General features: G+C 45.6%; 1 protein-coding gene across 1 annotated transcript in view; it reads right to left on the bottom strand.

The window, feature by feature from the left end:
• Positions 1-3,870: 3,870 nt before the first annotated feature.
• LOC122561970 (HUWE1-associated protein modifying stress responses-like) overlaps positions 3,871-12,749 on the bottom strand; it is a 16,417-nt gene continuing 7,538 nt past the window's right edge. The window contains exons 2-4 of the mRNA XM_088000413.1: positions 11,571-11,657; positions 7,341-7,613; positions 3,871-5,166 (exon numbers count right to left, since the gene is read on the bottom strand). Of these exons, the coding sequence (XP_087856539.1) occupies positions 4,928-5,166; positions 7,341-7,613; positions 11,571-11,657 (599 nt within the window). The 3' untranslated portion in view covers positions 3,871-4,927. The remainder of the gene's footprint in view (positions 5,167-7,340; positions 7,614-11,570; positions 11,658-12,749) is intronic.

Consider the following 12,749-nt stretch of genomic DNA (forward strand, 5'->3'; position numbering starts at 1 on the left):
ACTGGAGGCAGGGGGCATAGATTTAAGGGAAGGGGCAGGAGGGTTAAAGGAGATGTGAGGAGCTGAAATGCAAGGAGTATAGGGTAAGGCAGATGAACATATGGCTTGGATTGGTGCCTGGGAGTATGACGTTATTGCAATCCCAGAGACTTGGTTGAAGGAAGGGCATGATCGGCAACTAAATGTTCCAGGATATAGATGCTTCAGACAGGACAGGGAGGGAAGTAAAAGTGGGGGGGGGGGGGGGGGGGGGGGGTGGAGTTGCATTGCTGGTCAGGGATGATATCTCGGCTGTGCTAAAGGAGGACACAATAAGGGCTTGAGTAGTGAGTCATTATGGGTGGAGCTGAGAAATAAGGGTGCAGTTACATTGTTGGGGCTGTATTACAGACCTCCCAACAGTGAGCGTGAGGTCGAAGAACAAATGGGTAAACAGATTATGGCAAGATGTAAAGGCAACAGATTTTAATTTTCCCAACATTGACTGGGGTACAGTTAGTGTCAGAGACCTGGATGGGGCAGAAGTTGTAAGAAGCGTCCAGGTCTAGAGCAGTATGTCAATAGTCCGACGAGGGAAGGGGCCATATTGGACCTGGTACTGGGGAACGAGCGGTAGACGTTGCAGTGGGGGATTTCTTTGGAAACAGCGACCACAATTCTGTAATACACGTAGACAAAGAAGAGAGTGGTCCTGAGGGAAGAGTACTAAAGAAGAGGGTTTGTCCTACATAGTATTTGTGGTAGTCCTTGCATGGAATTTTGTAGATGATGTTGGTTTTGTCCATGGGATGTACTGGATCTTTTAAATTTGTTAGTTTTTGTTTGAGAGTGTTGGTGGGTTTGTGTGCTACTAGGATTCTGAGGGGTCTTCATCCAGATGCCTGGCACTCCAACCACATAGATCTAGATACCATCTATCAACCCCTCAGAAAACAAACAGGAAATGACATCACCACAAACCCCAGGAACCCCATCCAGGACAAACATATAAATAGAAAGCAGGAGACAACAGCTTCGTTTCACTTGGAGGTCGCCACTGATGATGTTACCTAGCCAGGTAATGAAACGTCTGGATATCAAACCTACAGCTCAGCGAGCAAACCTACACCCTAAATCATGAAGGGTATAGATAGGGTGGATAGAGATAAGCTTTTTCCCAGGGTGAAGAATTCAATAACGAGAGGTTATGCTTTCAAGGTGAGGTGAAAAGTTTAAGGGGGATATACGCGGCAAGTACTTCACACAGAGGGTGGTGGTCATCTGGAACACGTTGCCAGCAAAGGTGGTAGAGGCAGGCACGGTAGATTCATTTAAGAAGTGTCCGGAAGCACGCATGAGCAGGTGGGGAGCGGAGGGATACAGATGCTTAGGAATTGGGCGACAGGTTTAGACAGTGGATTTGGATCGGCTCAGGCTTGGAGGGCCGAAGGGCCTGTTCCTGGCTGTAAGTTTTCTTTGTTCTTTGAAACAAAGAACTGCAGATACTCAAAATCTAAAATAAAAACAGGAAGTGCTGGAGAAACTCAGCAAGGCTGGGAGAGAGAAAGACAGTGAACATTTCAAAGTCCAGTGACCCTGTGACAGAACCTGTAGGTACCACCACAACTGCCCATCGCCCCAGATGGAGCATCAATTGTGTGAACTCCTGATCCAGAAGAGAATGGTCCCACTGAGCAGCCAAAGAGGCTGATGTCTTACCAACTCATTAACTGAACGTGCCTTACCACTGCTATGCAGCATTTTACTGGTCAATGAACGGGGAAGGTGAGACCCTAGTCACATTATCGCTGGATTGTTAATCCAAGGAATTCTATTTTTTTTTAATGCTTATTTTATCCCCAGCACCCATGGTGTGTGTGTGCAGGTGTGAGACACAGTGACAGACACAAAGTGCACAAATCTTTATTCAATTTCCACCACCAGGAAGATAGGAAAACACCCGGGTGGCCAGTGACAAACACTGCCCTTCACATCAAAGGGCAGTGCTGTGAGATCAAAAACAGTGAAGGGGAGGGTAGGGACTAAATCAAAATAGAGTTGGAGGGAGAAATGATGCACTCCACTCCCTGCGGCGCCCACCTCTCCCTGAACAACTCCAGGGTGTTGGTGGACACCGCGTGCTCCTTCTCCAAGGACACCCGGGCTCTAACGTAACCGCGGAAGAGGGGCAGGCAGTCGGCCCTAACGACCCCCTCCATGGCCCGCTGCCTGGACCTGTTTATGGCCAGGCCCAGGAGCAGACCCACGAGGAGGTCTTCAGACCTGCCCTCCTTCCTCCGTACCGGGTGCCCAAAGATCAGGAGCGTGGGAACCAGGGAATTCTATTCCACCATCTGCTGAGGCGGGATTCATCCCTGGCTTCCTAAAACATTACTTGGTTCTCTGAATTAATAATCTGTCAACTCCCTGATGGAATACTGCCTGAATTGTTAACTTTGGAAAATTAACATATCTACTACCTCATTAGTCACCCCTAAACGTTTATGATGATGCCCATCATGAACTCAAGGCACACATCGGCCTAAGGCTCCATTAGTTTGCTTAGCAGAATTTTCTTGGTGATTATAATTTTATTAAAGTTCACCTTCCTCTTCCAACTCATTATTATTGTATCCTCTGCAGTGAAGACAGAAGAAATATATTTGTGTTGTTTGTTATATATTAACCTTCCATTCTCTGTCTACAGAAGTAACTTAGTCTACTCTTCCTTTTCAAATACCCCCATAAAAATCTCTTGAAAGTTTTTACATTCCTGGTTGACTTCTAATTTCTTCCTCCTGATTAACCTTATGCCCTCTGCTGCCCTTGATACTCTGACCTGCTCCTGACTGTGGCAGTTATATGCGATTTACACTTGATGCTTTACCCAAATTCTTTCCTCATGGACAATAGGTCCACCCAGAATGAGTAGGACACTTGTGCTGAAACATGCCTTTAAATAAGGGTCACTGCCTGTCTTTTGACCTATTCTCTGGCCTAGAATGCTATCTCACAACAGCTAGGGCAGCTTTCACATCTCTATGGTTGCCCTTACTTGGGTTTAAGATACCAGTCACAGACCTGGTCTCTTCCCTTTCAGTCAAATGTTGGGTGCTGCTACCTGGGGGGGGGGGGCCTTTACTCAGACGTCATTCATATTACACAATGCCAAGTGTTATGATTCTACCGTCTGATTAGTTCAACAGGGTTTCTTACAGCAGTACAATCTCAAAAGCATTCAATGAATCCTGCTGCCAATCTGATTGGTTAGTTTATGCGAAGTTGGACCTCCCTTTATCACAGCAACTAACACTTTTTGTATATTATGTCTCACAACGTAGGGACCATGCAGGGGTTTGTAGACCACTCCCATTCGTGATTTCTTTCCCTTTCCTCACGTTTATTCGAAGTGATGCTACATCCTGACCTCCTGGCCAAGGTCGTCTCTAACTACTGCATAATGTCATCCTTTACTGCCCCTCCACCTTGACCTAGCTTCCTGTTCCTCTTCAATGTTCAGGACCAAGTCCTTGTCATACTACAGCCACAATGGTTGCCGGAGGCAATGCTCCCACTTTGCTCTCCTTGGTCATGAATGCTGCACACATGTTTCAGCCTTGTCTGTGTTGGTGCATTTCCATCGCTTTGCACCCTCCAATTGGGAATGCCATCCTCCCTGTGAGGTTTCAAGGAGAAGTCAAGAGAATGAGAGCACCTCCGCGTGGGAACACTCAGCCCCACAATGACAGCGGTATCATAGAATATTCCTGTGCTGTCTGCAGCAGCAGCCCACAGGCTTACATTTACTGGGCAAACGGAGGGGTGGAGGGGGGGCTGAGTGGATGAAAAAATGTTGAGAGACAGACAAAGACACACACACGAGACAATGGAAAGATTTGTTGCTTCCATATTTACTGGATTCATAACTGTGATTAGCCAGAACATTGCAATTGAAAGTTTTGCACAATTCAAAACAGGCATGATTAACATCGGAAACCCTTTCACAATCACTTGACCCTAAGAGACCAGGATAATGCTACGGTCAGCAAAGGAACATTCACACACACGAGTCAGATGACCTTACAGTCATATGTGCTGTAACCTTAAAGGCTGTGAATAAATTGCGTAGCCTTTATGGTGCAAGATCAGGGCAATGTGGCTTAAAAGAAGACACTGAGGGATTATGGACATAGCAGGCACAGACTGAAGCTACCCTTTTTACTGACATGCCAGTGGACAGCATTGGGAAATCATTGGTTAACAATATGCACGTTTACTGCAGGGCAGTGGCCAAACAGCGACTGGTGGTTTCTGTCACTCCTGTGTTAGGAGACAAGCTGGTGCCACATCTAAATCTTCCCTTGCAGAACATGTGGGGATGCTAGCGATAGATCAAGTTCCATCCCTCGTAAATGCCCTACATGTCCTGGGTCACTGACAATAACAAAACTTGGAAAAATGCTCATTATGTTTAAGGACCAAATACCCCATGGATAAAACAGACCAACAAATGACAGTAAGGTCAGAAGGCAGGCACACAGCCCAGTGCACAGGCACCAAGATCCACAGAGGGTCAAGTAACTGAGAGACAGTTTGTTACAAACAATTATCAAAAATGACTGTTAAATAAAGTGCCAAAGAAAAAAATTACAAAATGAAAATTGAAAATGATATAACTGAGCCATGTAATGCAGAATGCAGGCAATACTTAGATCAAAATCATAATGCCCTTTAAAAACCCACTTTGATGTTGCATTTTCAAGTACAAGTATATGGCAAAATTGAAGTAATCACAATACGTTTTTATTTCATAAACATTTGCTCCAATGTTTGGCCAAAGGTTTACACGTTTTTCTTTTTTGGTTCCTACTATTCCCTGCTTCACCTGCCCGGCTGCCTGAAGTGCAGGATTACCTCCAGCTGTCCAAGAATCCACTCCAGCGCTGGCTCATAGCATTCGGCTTCGCTTGTGACTGGGTGACTCGGTGATGATGTCGCTGCATTGAGCTGGAGCCCGCTTCCTTGAGCTGTCCAGATGGTGAGCCATCTCTTCAGCTATAAAGCTATTTAAGTCCACGTCCTGCAGGCTGCCACGCCTACGCACTGAGGCCGAGTTACTGCTGCCGTGTGTCGGGGACCCGGGTGTTCCTGAGCGCACACTGACGTTCGCCATGGCACCACTGAGGCCTGTGTGGGGAGGGTGGGGGGGTGGGGGGGGGGGGGGGGGGGAGGGGGGGGGAGGGAAGAAAAAACAGGGACAGCAAGTCAGAAGTGATCTTTGGAAATCTCAGCTCAACTCTCTCCCTCAACATACACCGGTCTTCAGGCGGCCCTGAGAATAGGACAGAGCTCTCTAATCAACAGCACTATGGATCAGTCAACCCCAAAAAAAAGGGTGGGAGAATGGAGTGAGCCAAATACATAATCCCCGAAGTGAGGAGGGGGGGCAGAGAGTTAAAAGTTTAAAAAGACAACCACCTTGTGGTTTATAACCAGGATCAGTGTACAAGTGATGAGAATCCTTCACCTGTCAAAGCAAGTCAAATCAATACAAGGTTACTTCTATAACTTTGTTCAATACTGAGAGATCTGTTACAGAGGACACTAAAACCAGAGAGGTTTCAGTGCAGCATTACCAATGAGGGGAAGCTATAGTTATCACAGACTGAGATACTAGCACTGTTTCCTAGCAGCAAAGATGTAAGATAACAGTTAACTGAGTTTTTAAAATTAAGAAATGGACAATGAGGCAGGAGTTTGGTTGGGGAACAGGGCGAACGGTGGCTCAGTGGTTAGCACTGCTGCCTCTCAGCGCCAGGGACCCGGGTTCGATTCCAGCCTCGGGCAACTGTGTGGAGTTTGCACATTCTCCCCGTGTCTGCGTGGGTTTCCTCTGGATGCTCCGGTTTCCTCCCACAGTCCAAAGATGTGCAGGTTAGGTGAATTGACCATGGGAAATTGCCCGTTGTGTTCAGGGATATGTGGGTTACATGCATTAGTCAGGGGTAATAACAGGGTAGAGTAATAGGGGACTGGATTTGAGTGGGTTACTCTTCAGAGGGTCGGTGTGGACTTGTTGAGCCAAATGGCCTGTTTCTACACTGCAGGGAATCTACGATAATGCAGTTAAAGCAAAGATCATTGCAGTTTTATAAGGGATAATGAATAAATATTTGAAATGGAGGGAGATGTAGGACTGTGGACAGAGAAGGAGCTGCAGGATTACATTGGGAGTACTTTAGACAATAGGTCTTTCGCACTGTACCTCTTGTTCACCATCACCAAGTTATAAAACACAATGGAAACTTGTAAATACTGGTCTGGGGTGGGCTGCAAGGGTTGATAGGATCCTCGCTTGGCCTTCCCTCCAGTCACTCAAGGAGGGGGGTGGCACCACTCCTCAGGGATGAGTGGGGATTCCTCATTGCCCTTTCAGCTGCTCATGGTGGTCACTAAAGCCTGAGGGAAATGCGCAATAGGAAAGAAATACTGGCCCTAAAATGATGGCCACACCCAGAATATGATTAAAGAAAAAGCCTGGGCCCCATCACCGCCTGAGACAGGAGACTTGGGAGTCCCTCCCCACCAAACCCTTCCCCCAGCCCATGCCGAAGATAATCACCTTCATCTCCATCTCCTGCCAGATGCCATCCTTTAGAGGCTCCCTCACAAGCATCAGGAAGGACTAATATATAACTGTTTCATTCTGAATGATTTCATGGAAGGGAAGAAAGTCAATAAGATTTAAAAGCAGGTAGTGATTTGGGTCAATGCTGCAATGAAATGGCAGTCGGTATTATCACACATGCAGGCTGATGGTGGCCATTTCAGCTCAGACCAATTAATTTAAGTAGTACCTTGTGTTGGTTTAGGGAAGGGAGGTCACAGAAGATTTCTTTAAATTTGTCTCTGATCTGACCCTGATTAACCAATTCACAATGTACAATCTAATGGATAGTTGGATTATGTGTGTGCATGCGTGTCGGGTGGACAGGGTGGAAATAGACAATAAGGTGGAGCTCAGAATGCTGGGAGCTGTTCAGAAATGTTGACAGTGGCTTTTTAAGAGGCCAAAGACAAGGAGAGTATTACTACCAAGCAATGACAGAATATTGAACAGTTAGGAACAAAACGGGAGAGAGGAAGGCAAAGGTGAGTGTGTGCACAGCAGTAATGCACAGGAGGCCACAGTTCAGGGTGGAGAAATACAGCAAGGCTTTCGGGAATCAAATGAGCCTGAAGGGACATGAGGAGAAACAATATCACGCTGTGCAATCCCAGTTTATAACCTCACTTTGCAAAATCCACCTGGGGATGAGCAGACATCAGTCAGGAAGCAATCAGAATAATCTCTCAGTTACCATGCACAGCAATGGCGTCAGTAAATGCCTGCAGGTCACCCTCAGCAGTCCTGTTTGAATCTTCCTGTGCCAACACAGAGGAGGGAATGTTTAGCCGAGGTGCCAGTCTGCTGTTCCTGGACGGGGGTGACTTCCTGCACAAGAAGCTGAGCAGGTCTTCGCGGTGGATGATGTGCCTCCTCTTCTTCACCCAAGCCAGCATTTCCTTGTTTCTTCTCTGATAACCTGCCTGCACGCCCAGATCCAAGCTCGCTCGATAGGCTTCAAGCCCATCTAGGGATGGAAAGGTGAAACGTTAGGCCAAGAATGAGTGCCGTAGGCTGCAGCCCACCCACCCAGACAATGTATGCTCCAAAGGACCACAGCCAAAAGAAAAAACCCCCGAGTACAGTACACACATACTCATTCCTGCAACAGAACAGCAAACTGGCCGAACCGAATGATTCAAGAACATTATAACTGAGATGAAAACTATCCCTCAGACAATTCAATCTCATTCCTAGCACTAGCTAATTATTCAAAATTGGTGATTATCCAGAGATCTTTGAGCTTAATTGTTTACCATACAGCAGCACAGACAAGATATGACAGGATAACAGATTACAAGAGAACATAAATTCCAGCGTTAGGGCAGAAGATAGGGCTGCTAATGGTACATGGATTCATAGAAGGGATACACAAGTCAGAATCAGAGAGAGATCGCAGAAGGTCATAGATCTAGAGGACATGAAGGAATGAAAGGAAAGGTCCAAGGAGTGATTTGAAAACATAACTGAGAATTATGACATTTTGCTGGACCAGTGTGGGTTAGCAACAGCAAGATTGATGCAAGGACTAACAGAACTTTGATTATTTCACATTTTCATAACACAGGGAAGATAGGACACTGGCTGAGACAGCATTGAATAGTCAAGTCTAAAGCTAACAAAGACAGATGAGCGTTTCAGCAACTAAGCCAGAGACAAAGTCAGCTGATGGGAGAGATCGAGACAAGTTGTCCTTGCCAAAGGAGTGGATATGGAACGGAAGAATAGAGGAAGTCATAAAGATCATGGGGGGGGGTGGGGGGGCAAGAAGACAGGTAGCATGAAAAATCAGAGGCATTGGAGGGGTTGAACAAGGTGGTGGGGTGAGGTAGCAGGAAGGGAGTTTAGGGCACTGGCCTAGAAAGGTGAGGGGTCAACCGCAGGTTTTTTTGAGGAAGTGAGGCTGAGCCAGAGCAGATTTGAAGAGAAAACTATAGGCAATAACAGCTAGGGGGTTGGGAGATGGCAGGTTGATAAGAATAGGATTGAGGGAGCAAGGGCTGGGTCTCATGGACGAGAGGTCAGGGCACGTGGGGATATACAAAAGAAATTACAGTAGTTAGCCTCGGCCAGGCACAGCTACAACATTTGAGAAATGAGGTACAGTGGGCTAGCAGAAGGAAGCAAGCAAGAGAGAGAGAGAGAGATGATTTCAAACTCCTCATTTTCAATGGATGCAAGGTTTCAAGAAAACACAAATGTATGGCAGGGCTCATTTTTATGAGAACGGAAGAGTGAGCAGTTACGGCAGAGAAAAGCACAACTTTGTAATCGTGAGAGATCCAGTGGAAGATGACCACAAGACTCCCTGAAATTGCTCTACTATTCTTGACCAATCTTCTGAATGTCTCCCTACTTTGTTGTGCCAAATATCCCAGGTGATATATCCCACAGCCTGGCTGAGCTTTAACACTTTCCTGCTCATTGCCCTTCCTCATTTCTCTCCTAGATATCCCCAATCGGGGGTAGGAAGACAGTGTCTCAATGACCACTCTGTCAAGCCTCTTAAGAATCTTAGTACATTTCAATGAGATCACCTCTCAGTCTCTGAAACGCTCCATAGCATTGCTTCAACTTACACAACTGCAGGTAGCCTTCTCAACCCAGGAACAAACTCAGGTGATCCTTTGCTATTTGCCCAATGGTGGTAATTTCCAAAACTCGCCCAATTTTTAAAGGTGACACCTGGAGTTGAGAAAAACAGTCTCTCACCTCCCAGAAAAGATATCAGGCAGGATCCGTGAATGGTTTTAAAACACATTCTTGATTAAATTTTCCTCAGATTTATGAATTAACCCCACCCATTTCACAATGCCAGATCCCAAATAACTATTCCTAGCTGGCCCTAGAACATACTGTTCTGGGAAGCTCTTGCGAATGCATTCTACAAATTCACCATTAAATTGTCCAGTATATTTAAATCCCCCCATGACAATTGCATTGCTTTTATTAGAAACTCCAGATACTTCACATTCATTCAATAGTTTCGCTACTGTCACCAGGCTGACAAACCAATTCCAGAGAATGACGACTCGTGTATTCCTAACCCCAACCCAAAGGGATTATTCTTCTGAATCATCTGACTGCAGATCTCTTGTTACAAAATGGTATCTCACCCTATTATCATGATTCATTCCCCTCTTCCGTTCGGGCTGAATTTTAACAATGTTGTGGAGCTGGAATATTTACTTCCCAACCTTGGCCCCTTGCAACTATGTCTCTGTCTTGGCAAACATGAACGAACCCAGTGATCTCTCGCTCTGCTGTTAGTTTTTTCCTTATGAATGCTCTGTAGATTCAGATGAAGAGCCTCAAGTTTTATTTTAACCACTCGAATGTAGATCTAACCTGCTGATAAATGATTGACGTTACACTGTCACTTCCTGGCCCATTTCCCCGGATCGCGACACAGCTCTCAAAAACTTCTGGTTTTTCTTTAGATTGTAAATATCCTTTTACCTGACTCCTCCCACTGCTCTTAGCTTCAAGCTTGGTGCCCAAGCTGACAGCACAGATGCTAGCCTGGGAATATGTGGAGTCCATACTATGGTCTTTGTCCCTTAATGGGCACAGGGAGCCCTCCCCATCTTTTCACACCACTGAGCCTCATTTCTCTTATCTGTTTAAATCTCCAGCCATTTGCCTGCAGTTTAAGATGTAACCCAGACGTTATGACACAAGGCTTCATAATATGCTTATTAACGTCAAAACCAACTTCCTCAAACTTGCTTAGCAGAACATCATTGCTGGTTTGACCAATGTCACTGGCTCACAAATGGATCCTTCCCTTTTCAAGCTCTTCTCCAACCATGACAAGTTCTTTACCCCAGTGGCATACAGGCAATAACAACCCTCAGAACGGCAGAGAACATTAAGTACTGCCCTGGACGACAGTGTTACATGTCACCAGCACCAACACACCCCTCCCCGCACTGGAATGGCTCTCTGCACCACACTGCACTGAGCAGATGCTCATCCATCTGCTGGTCAAAAGCAACACTAGAGTTCATCACGAACAGACAACTTTCAAGTTTACTCCTCTTGGATTCAAGGGATTGGGAACAAAGGTCATTTTTACACTCAAATCAAAAGTCACTAGCAGTGGAGCAATTCAAAAACATCAGAAAAACCATGCACATGCAGCCCTGCAGTGACTATGAGAGTGACAATGCTTGGTAGAAGGGAAGACCATTTGGCCCATTGTGCTTTCATCAGGCAAATATTTCACTCAAAAACCTGTCACCCACCACACGGTTTCTTTTTAACTTCTAATCCAACAATCTTCTTGAGTGCTTCAATTGAACCTGCCTTTACCACAGACAGCCAGCATGTTTCAAATCCTAACCACTCACTGTATGAAAAGCTCTTTCTTACATCACCTTTGCTGGTTTTTGCATCCTTGTCCAATTTTGTTCCTAATTTGAAAGGCTAACAGTGTGAATTTATTCCCCCTTACCCAGCTGCCTTGGTAAAAGGTGAAGCACCAGGCAATGAGCTGGCAATGGTCATCAGTTTATTCGTAGCTTTGTTGGTGGGTGGCAGGAATCCTCCAAATACAATGTTTGTATTTGTTGGTTCAACGTCTTAAACAATTGCAGCAAAAAAGTCCTCATTTCTTGTGGCCCGAACTCTGCTTTTGGCAACACTCATTGGCCATGAAGCACTGGGTGACCTCCTGAAAATGAGAGATGCTTTATCAATGGAAATTCTTGGGCTGGTCTATTTAAAGTTTGATTGCCTGATAAATGCACATTTTGAAATTGCCTTTCAAAATGTGCGGACCTTGGACATTCAAGCCGAACGTGCCACTTAATCCAAGCATAAACATTCCACTCAGCTCTGAAGGAACCGGCAGCCGTATGGATCCATGCGACACTGTTTGGTCAATCGCACTAACAATTACAGGGAGTCATCAGTGACGTACCTTTATATAGACAAGTCACAGAAGTGGCTGCTGCCTGGAATGGCTTCCACAGACTCTGAATACCCAGCTGCTGTTCATATACGCGATCTGAAAGAGGCAACATAATTCCTTCAATCGGAACTCTCAACCACAGTGCAGTCCTGCCCCGAATGCTGATTAAAAACTGTTACACTCAACCTCATTCAAACGACGAGTACCAAGCAGCCCAAGTGCCGTGATAAAAACTTACCAGAAAACAACAACTGGACTGAAATAAAATAACTACTAATAGCCAGATTCAATCAAATGCATTATTCACAAATTCTCTCATGGAATCATGTTAGGTACTTACGAAAAATATGATAATAGACATAAGAAATTATTATTTTTAAATGGTTGCTCCTAAGCAGTGTCTCCCAGTGTTATAGGGACAGATCTGTACCCATCAGTAAGGTGAGATAGCAGCAGACTCATCGGTATTGTATGACCATACCTTGATCTCACATCGTGCCAAGTAGAAAACACACCCGATGTAGGTTTGCTCGCTGAGCTGGAAGGCTTGTTTTCATCACCATACTAGGTGACATCATCAGTGAGCCTCCAGTGAAGCGGTATCTATCTAGATAGATCTTAAATGACACTATCATACCGCTGACAACGTGTTCCAGGCACCATCCTGTGCAGTTGAAGTAGAATTCTCAAATATTTTGAAGGCAGAGGGGTAGGTTCTTGACAACTATACAGGTGAAAGGTTAGTGGGGGTAGATCAGCCATGATCTCATTGACAGTGCAGCAAGTGGACGGACTTAGTCTAACCTTCTAAATCATAGCTTATATACACATACGAAAGTGGTGCATATGGAGGATGATGACAAATACCTGCCTGTAGATCCAGTGGATAACACAGACCATGATAAACATGCAAATTAGAAATGGGTATTGGAGACTGCGGCCAACAGAACTGCGGGTAAAACATTGGGCATCGAGGACTTTGGCAGCATGGTGACATACTGGTTAGCACTGCTGCCTCACAACACCAGGGACCCCGGTTCAAATTCACCCTCGGACAACTCTCTATATGGAGATTGCACATTCCCCCAGTGCTTGAGTGGATTTCCTCCGCGTTCTCCGGTTTCCTCCCACAGTCCAAGAATGTGCAGCTGAATTGCCCCATAGTTTCTGAGGATGTGCAGGATGGGT

Source organism: Chiloscyllium plagiosum, unplaced genomic scaffold (genome assembly GCF_037043375.1).
Source record: "Chiloscyllium plagiosum isolate Xiang-an unplaced genomic scaffold, Cpla_swu_hap1 HiC_scaffold_25, whole genome shotgun sequence".
Classification (NCBI taxonomy): Eukaryota; Metazoa; Chordata; class Chondrichthyes; order Orectolobiformes; family Hemiscylliidae; genus Chiloscyllium; species Chiloscyllium plagiosum.